This window comes from Chinchilla lanigera, unplaced genomic scaffold, assembly GCF_000276665.1.
Source record: "Chinchilla lanigera isolate Chin_1 unplaced genomic scaffold, ChiLan1.0 scaffold00034, whole genome shotgun sequence".
Lineage (NCBI taxonomy): Eukaryota > Metazoa > Chordata > Mammalia > Rodentia > Chinchillidae > Chinchilla > Chinchilla lanigera.
In genome coordinates this window covers 17,741,423-17,750,263 of record NW_004955435.1, presented here as the reverse complement: position 1 = coordinate 17,750,263, position 8,841 = coordinate 17,741,423, and the positions used below count along the sequence as shown (strand labels likewise).

At 41.9% G+C, this 8,841-nt stretch overlaps 1 protein-coding gene across 1 annotated transcript in view; it reads left to right on the top strand.

Moving 5' to 3' along the window:
• Nucleotides 1–2: 2 nt before the first annotated feature.
• Nucleotides 3–8,841, top strand: part of Trim33 (tripartite motif containing 33) — a gene marked incomplete at its 5' end in the record, with an annotated part of 118,666 nt that continues 109,827 nt past the window's right edge. Inside the window, one exon of the mRNA XM_013516407.1 lies at nt 3–243. Coding sequence (XP_013371861.1) covers nt 3–243 — 241 coding nt within the window. The remainder of the gene's footprint in view (nt 244–8,841) is intronic.

Below are 8,841 nucleotides of genomic sequence, written 5' to 3'. Positions count from 1 at the left end.
CGACGCCCGCCCCGGCCCCGGCGTCGGCTCCCGCCCCGGGTCCCTCGTCGGGGCCGCCCCTGGGGCCGCCAGCCTCGCTCCTGGACACCTGCGCTGTGTGTCAGCAGAGCTTGCAGAGCCGGCGCGAGGCGGAGCCCAAGCTGCTGCCCTGCCTGCACTCCTTCTGCCTGCGCTGCCTGCCGGAGCCCGAGCGCCAGCTCAGCTTGCCCATCCCGGGGAGCAGCAACGGCGACGTCCATCAAGGTGAGCCGCAGGCCTGCCCGACGTCTGGGCCGCGGAGGGCTTGCCAAACCGGGAGGGTGCGGAGACGGAGGTGCCGGGGCCCGCGGCTTCTTGCGCCGGCGCGGTCTCCTGGGGTGTGCGAGGCGCAGGACACGGCCCCTGGGGCAGTTTGGGAGAAACTGGACCGCGGGCGACACGGCAGGGTGGAGGGAGGGGTACCGGCCGCGAGGGCTGGGGGAGGGGACGCTGGCTGCGACGGAGCTTGTGGGTGCGGGTACGGCCTAGCGCCGGTTTTGGAGCCGGGGGACCCGGCCGGGCGAGGAGTAGGGGTCTGGGAGACCCGTTTGGAGAAGTATGGGGTAGAGGACCTGGACCAGGAGAGGGCTTGTTGAGAGAGTAAGAGATACGGGTCTGGAGGCAGGGGAATTGGCCTGTTCCCGGCCGAGGGAGAGACTACAGATTAAATGGAGGTAGACGAAAGACAGTGGAGAGCTTGAGACCCAAAGAAGGCGCCTGTTACAAAATAATTCTAAGATGACATTTGGGAAGGAGGAACTCGGGAAGTGATAATAGCTGTGAGGGGCCTGGCTGCTTAGGGAAAATTGTAAGATTTGAGGATGAAGGAGAAATGAACTTTGAAGGGGAATGGAAGTTAGGGAGACGTGGGCATGTATTTGGTTTGTTCCGTTAATGAGCCCGTAGTGTTCAGGGCAGTACAATACTGTACTCGACAATGAGGATCTCATTCATGGTCTAATAGATATCTAACACGCAATAGTTGAGGTAGATACTACCATGATTGTGGTACAGTGGAGGGAAGGTCAAGGAAACTTCACAGTAAGGGAAATCCTGGAGCGGTTTCTTGAAGGGTGAGTACTTTACTGGTTTGGAGGGCATTCAGGATACAGGGCAAGCCGGGCTTGGTGGTGCACGCCTGTAATCACAGCACTCAGGAGGCTGAGGCAGGAAGATCATTGCGAGTTCAAGACCAGCCTGGGCTACGAATTGAGCTCAAGACCAGTCTGGACGGCATAGTGAGATCCTGCCCAGCCCCCAAAAAGAGAGGTACAAGGCATCTTTTACATCTCTGCAAACAGAGGATATATGGAAAGTAATTGGTGGAAGTTGCATTGGATCGATGGGCACAGTAAACAAGGGATCAGAATGTCTTGTCTGAAACCTTTGGGTCTAGATGTGTTTTGGGTTTCAGAATATATAGTGTCTTGAAATTTTGTTTTTCCTAGTAAGGTCTCCTTACATAGTTCTCTAGTGGGGTTTGGGTTTTCATCTCATCGAACACATTAATTCTGAAACTGAAACATATGAATGTCACAATGGGATAATGGATGATTATAGCCTCGTGCAGCTCAGGTGGGTTTTACTGCAGACTTAACTAAAATTTCAAAGCTTTTGAGTTTTGGAACTGTAGGGAAGGGATTGTGGATCTGTACTAAAGGTTTGGGATTTATTTTGTAGAGTGTAGTGTGGACTAGTGGGCCTTCTGGAAGGGCTTTTGTATAAGGAGGATAAAAGGATCAGATTTGTGATCCAGAAAGATCATGTGAAGCACTTGAGGAATGAAGGGAGACCAGTTAGGAGAATCTTGGCAGTAATCTAGGTGAGAAATTATCATTTGGAATGGGTAGTAAAGGGCTCATAGCAGGTGTTACAGAAAGAAGTGTTTCAGTGTGGGAAATGACAGGGCCTTTGTGAAACATTGAGTTTGGTTGTTTCTGCTACTATTCATTTATAACTTGGACAAATTATTCTTAGTCTCAATTTTCATATGTGTGAAGTAGGGGCAAAAGTTAATGCAGATAAAGAATTATGGCACAAGCTTAGGGATATAGCTCAATGGTAGAATGCTTGCCTAGCATGTGCGAGGCCTTGGGTGTGATTCTCCGATGCAGAAACAACAAAAAGAAAAAATAGGTACAGAAGTACAAAAGCAGGTGTGTGTGGTGGAGGGAGGTACAATGGTTTTAATTCTGGCTGTTTTGATTTTGATGTATTATTGGAACATGGAGGTAGGATGTTACAACAAGTTTTCATCTGGGAGTGATGGTACCTGCTTGTAATCCCAGGACCCTAAGAAGTTCAGAAAGGAGGCATGCAAATTCCAGCCCAACCTAGCCTGGGCAATTTAGTAGACCCTGTCTCAAAAGTTAATTAATAAATAAATAAATAAGTCGGGGGTCTGGGATATAGCTCAGTGCCAAGTCTGAGTTCAGTTCCCTGTGTGGGGTAAAAAGATTTTGATTGATGGAGAAGATACTTACTGATAATGGATGTGTACAGGATAACTATTTATGGCTCCCTGCATGAGATTCAGGGTTCTTGTGAAAACCTGAATTAAGTAAGAGATTTATTTTTATTTTGGGGGGGGTTCTGGTACTGGGAATCGAACTCACGACCTTGCACTTGCCAGGCAGGGGCTGTGCCACTGAGCTAATTCCCCAGCCCTAAGCAAGAGATTTAGAGGGACCTCAGGATGCAAACAGTGTTTGATGTGACTAAGAGATTGAGACTATAAAATTGCCTTTCTGAAATTTACGTAGGAGAGAAAAATAATCTATAAATTCCCTTTTCAGTTCTGTATCTTTTAAGCCGGGTATAGTGGTGCACACCTGTAATCCCAGCACTCAGGAGGGTGAGGCAGGAGGATTGCCTCAAGTTTGAGACGGCCTGGGCTGCAGAGTGAAAGAACTGACTTCTTTCTGCCAGCCTGAACTACATAGCAAAACCCTGTCTCCAAAAAAAAAAAAATCTTTTTTTTGTTTTGAACTAGAATAAATAAGTGGAATAGAATAAACACTGTCAATCTTAATATTGCTTTCTAGACACTAAAGCAAATTTGAGTGTGTAATGTACTATGTTTTTAGGTAGGGAATCTAGGGAATATTTTGGCAGTAACTCCTATATGTACCCTTTGCTTTGTTTTTTATTTATTTATTTATTTTTATTTTTTTATTTTTTATTTTTTTGCTTTGTTTTTTAAAAAATGGGACCAAGAGAGCTGGGCAAGGTGGCATAATGAGAACTTGTCTCAAAATAAAAGGGCTAGAGGTGTAGCTTAGTGGTAGAGCACTTAGCTAACATATGCCCTGGCCTTGGTTCAGTCCTCGGCATGGTGTGGAAGGTGACCTAGAGCTGTGCTGGAAAGCACATTGGACTTCGGGGACATAGTTTTACCACTCAATTTGTTTTACTTTCTGTGTGTATGTGGCAGTGGGAGTTGAACCAGGGTCCTTGCACTGAGCCACATCTTGGATGTTTTTTATTTTTTATTTTGACAGTCTTGTCAAGTCACTAAGTCTCCCAGGCTGGGCTCAAATTTCCTATCTTCCTGCCTCAGCCTCCCAGAGTACTGGGGTTCTAGACATATACAGCTATGCTTGGCTTTCCTTAGTTTCTTTATAATGAAGCTAGTAACCATTCATTTATATCTCACTAAGTCAGATAAGTGATGAATATGAAAATGCTTTATAGTTGAAATGCTCCAAAAATGTAGAGTATTATTGAACAACTGTGATTTTTATCTTCTCTCGTCTGGCAAACTATAACTGGTAGTTTAATTCACTACCTTCCTCAATTGATTCTGAAGAAAAGATTAGTACCCTTTCTTTCCTAACTGGCTTTTAAAAATTTTTACCTGCTTTTATAAACTTAACCCACATGATCTTGCTGTTGGCGCTCTCCCTCTTTTTTTCTTTTTTCTTTTTTTTTTGAGACATGGTCTTGCTGTATATTTGAGGCTAGCTTTGCACTCATTGTGTAGCCCACAGTGGCCTCAGACACTCAGCAGTTCTCCTGCTTCAGCCTCCAAGTGATGGGATTACAAGCATGTGCCACCACCCCCAGCTTTTGCTATTCTCTCTAGATTGATGGTTCTAAGAAGTGTAGTTCTTAGACCAGTGTTGACACCATTAGTATTTGCTACCTTGTTAGAAATGCAACACTTGGGCTACATTCCAGCCTTTTTGATCAGCAGTTTTAGCAAGTCTTCTAGTCTTCTAGGTTGGCTGATGCACACTGCAGTTTGAGAACCATTGTTGAATACAGGAACCCCTCAAACATTTCCTCAGAAAGTTTTTTTTTTTTTTTTTTAATTACTGATTTTAAAGTACTCCTCCAGGTCACTCTGACTTTTTATTTTTACGGTACAGCTGAAATCTAAAATATTTATTTTTTCCATTTTCTTGAGACAGGCAGGGTTTCACTATATAGGCAGGCCTTGAAGCATGTTTTTTGAGATGGTCTTGCTCTGTAGGCTGGCCTTAATTGTGATCCTCCAACCTCAGCCTCGAGAGTGCTAGGATTACAGCCATCATGCCTGGCTTTCAAAATGTTTATCCTTGTTTACTGAGTTATCTCTTATTTCCCACTAGAATATTGGAGAATGAATGTATGTTCTGACGATCACCTGCCTGGGGATCACCTGGAGAGCTACTTCTCTTTTTTTTTTTTTTTATTTTGAGATGATGTCTCACTATCCTGCTGGCCTTGAACTCACTGTGTAGCCCAGGTTGTCCTCGACTCTTAGCGATCCTTCTGTCTCAGCCTCTCTAGTGCTGGGATTACAGGCATGTGCCACCACTCCTGGCCTGGAGAGCTTCTTGAAATGCCACTATGGGAGTGTCTTTGGCATCTCAAATTCAGTTGATTTGGGGTCCACTCTAGTTATCTGCCCTTTGAATAAGGACTTCATGTGATTCTGGCCCAGGTGATACCAATTATACTTCAAGGAAGTTGAGTTTAAATAGTTTGAGGAGAAAGTCTAACCTATTTACTCTGTGTATTTGGGAAATAAGAAATGAGTAAATATTTGTTGACTCTCAGCAGTGAACTTTTGAAAGTGCTCTTGTGATTAAAAAAAAACCAGTGCTTTCTTTTTGGGGTTGAATCAGAATAGTTTTCAGTAAATACAAGTTTATATTGCAAATTAATAAACATACAATAAAAATACAATATACCTCAAACAAACTCAAAGAACTCTTAAAATGAGTTGTTTATAGTAGGGTACATCTGAAAGCACTGTGAAATATATTAAGTCTGCATATAGTTTGTGGAGAGTGATGGAAGAATCAACATAAAAATGATTCTGCTTACACTGATAGCACGTATGTTTTGTTTTCTTATTGTTGTGGTAGGTCTTATTTTTTTGGGGGGGGTACTGGGAATTGAACTCAGGACCTCATGCTTGCCAGGCAGGCACTGTGCCACTGAGTGATATCTCCAGCCCTCCTGTGGTAGGCCTTTGTGATGCTGCAGCTACCTGTTCACCTTTTAGCTCACCCAGTGTGCCTCACAGTTTTTTTGCCTAGTTCCCTGGCAGAAACATTTTGTTTTTTCTCTGCTATAAATGATTTCTTATGAGTTTCAGTTCAAATCTTCTAAGAACATTTCTCTGTGGTATTTTTCACTTATTTTCTTTGTAAACCGTCAAACTATGCCACACGTTTAGGATTGAATAAAAAACACAACCATTGGCTAATGCTTTGTGTTTCAAGTGACATCACAGTTGCTGCCTAACTCATGGTTTTATTGTAGAAAGTTTCCATCTCAAGCTTCTGTTTTGTTGAGGTTTCTCTGTCCCTATTTCTATCATGGTACAATGTTGACATCAGCAATACCAGTTTGTTTTTCTTTGCCATATACAAGGCCAATGTTGTATCTTTCTGAAATTCAAAGATTGTACTATTCAGTGCTGTGTTTTGAAATTGCAACATTTCATTTGGAATTTCTGCTTTGTTCCTGTGTACAGTTCCTGTGCTGGCCCACTTGTGCTCTGTTAGCAAATATAACATCAATTGGAAATTGGTAAACTGATTGTCAAATGTCATATTTCAAGTAGTTTGGGAAAGCTAACTTAGCTGGGCATTGAGGTGCCTAGGTCTATAGTCCAATTTACTTTAAGAGGCTGAGGCAGAGTAACTGCTTGAACAGAGTATAATACAACCAGTCTGGACAACATTCAAGATGCCGTTATAAAAAACAAAACAGAATTGGTCTTAGATAGTCTCATTTAGGATCCACTGAGAAGAGTATATACGGGAGCAACAAGACTGTTCAAAGCATCATTTGGTTTATTACTATATGAATAAGAACCTGATGGCGGAGTTTCAGGATAAATGTCTAAATTGGAAGCATAGTAAGTCTTTGCATCTACAAAGGCATAAATTTTTATGCTATATTTTGACCCATCACTTTTCCATAAGTCTTTTACATTCCTGCAGTCACCCTGAGAAACCCTTGCTCAGTACAGCAGACCTATGAATGCTCTCAGTTCACCTAGTGAGTTGTCATAATAAATACATTTTTGAATATAGCTGTTGTTGCATACAGAACCTTTTACTTCCATTTCAGCCTTTGTTTATTTCACAGTGTGTTGTAGCATTTCGTCGGTTACAATTTCCAACGTTGAATGACAGTGCTGGCATTCTGTCTAATATGTTTCACCTCTGCTAAGCTCCTCACTATATTTTTGGACTTAGTTCTAACATTGGGTCATTCCATTTGGTGTATGACCATTTTGTACCACTTCAGCTCATCAAATATTTTTTCACGTTGCTGTTTTCTTTGTCATCTAAATCAAGGAGGTCTACACTCTCCTGTGTCTGTATTGGTCCATTTCATTCTCTCAGGAACTTTGGCTCACATGGCCAGCGCCAAAGTCATCATCATTGTCGTTATCATCAGATTCCACCTGCACCACTCTTCTGTTATGAAAGCAAATATTTTACCATAATGGATCATCTTCATCCATGCATGAGTAATCTGATGATTCACTTTTGACCTCCTTCAAAACTTGCAAATCTGGTTTTTCATGTGCCATGGTACTGAATTTGCTACTTCTACCAGAAAAATCAAAAGGAAACTTTTTAAAATAAATCTTGGAATGGTGTGGGTCTATTGGACCCTCTGTGATGATGAAGTACACATATGGAAAGCCAGTTAGATGGAGCATAACATGGTTAAAAATCCCATTTTGCTACTTTTGCACAGGTGCACACACCTTACTGTTCATCATATCAAGTGGGTAAACACATAGATTGTTTCCTGTATCCCTTACAGAAAGTTAATGAGATGCACAAGTGGCTACTATTATGCCAAAGTACAAATTTACAGTAGAAAAATTTTAGAAAAATACTATTATGCCAAAGTACAAATTTACAGTAGAAAAATTAGAAAAATAATACAGTAGAAAAATGCTGGACCTAGTGTGTATGCTCCTAGAACGGAGACTAGGGGCACATCTTAGAGGTAGAGCATTTGGTAAGTGTGCCCTGGGTTCAGTCCCCAACAGCAGCGCGTGCACGCATGCACGTGCATGTGCACGCACACACACAAGCCAGAGCTGAAACACTTTTGGCAATACATTTGTACATGGAGTTAGACTACTTAAATTCATTTTTGAATTTTACCATTTACTACTCGAGTGACCATGGATAAGTTACTTACAACCAGTAATAATTATACGTGGTCCATAATATTGTGAGGGTTGACATAAAAACATATTAAGCCCCTAATAAATTGTAGTACTGTTACCATCTTCCAGTTGTTTACCATTGTCCTTGGGAGTACCTCTATTTCATATCAGGAGAAGCTGGAGGATAAATTGCTTTTTCCTAGAGTTTTCTTTCACTCCTGTTAAAGTAGTTGGAGTTCCAAACCTCTCCAGCTATCAGAAAGCTGTAAAAAGTACGTTAATTAATCTTCTAAATCTGAAATCTTAATCTCTAGTATGTACATAAAAATTCTAGTTAGGAAAATCTTAATTGCTTTTTATTTCTTCATATATAATCTCAGTGGATCCTAAATGAAAACATTTAAGACCAGTTCTGTTTTGTTTTGTTTTTTATAATGGCATCTTGAATGTTGTCCAGACTGATTGTATTACACTCTGTTCAAGCAGTCACTCTGCCTCAGCCTCTTAAAGTAACTGGGACTATAGACCTAGGCACCTCAGTGCCCAGCTAAGCGGTGATTCTTTTTTGTGACACGGACTCGAACTCAGATTCTATCACTAAGCTACGTTCCCAGCCCCCACGATCCCTCCCATCTCATTATATTACTACATTGCTCAAGCTGGGTCTGAATTTGCAGTTCCTTAGAACCTCAGCCCCCTTTAGTGCTGAGATTATACCCGTGAACCAGCACTCTCCCTCTAAACTGTGATCCTTTTTTTTTTTTTTTTTTAAATTTTTTTGAGACAGGGTCTTGCTGTGTGCTGTTCAGGCTGGCCTTGAGCTCATTTTGTAGCCCAGGCTGGTGTTGAATTTGCAACGATCCTTCTATCTCAGCCTCCCGAGTGCTGAGATTGCGGGCATGTACCACCACGTCTGGCTAAACTGTGATTTCTTAAAGTGTAGTTCCACAGAATGTTAGTGTGGTGGTCCCTGAGACTCTGTCTGGGTTTGCAGGGTTAAAACAGTTTTCATAATGATACTAGTTCATTATTTACCTTATTTACTGGGCTGATATCTATATTAATAGTGAAAAAGCAATAATGGGTAAAACTACTAGCATGAGTTAAGGCAGTGACTTCCAGCCATCCTAAAAGTCATTGTGTCTTCATAGTCACTTAGAGTTCCAAGCTGAATTATCTGCTTTTTTTTT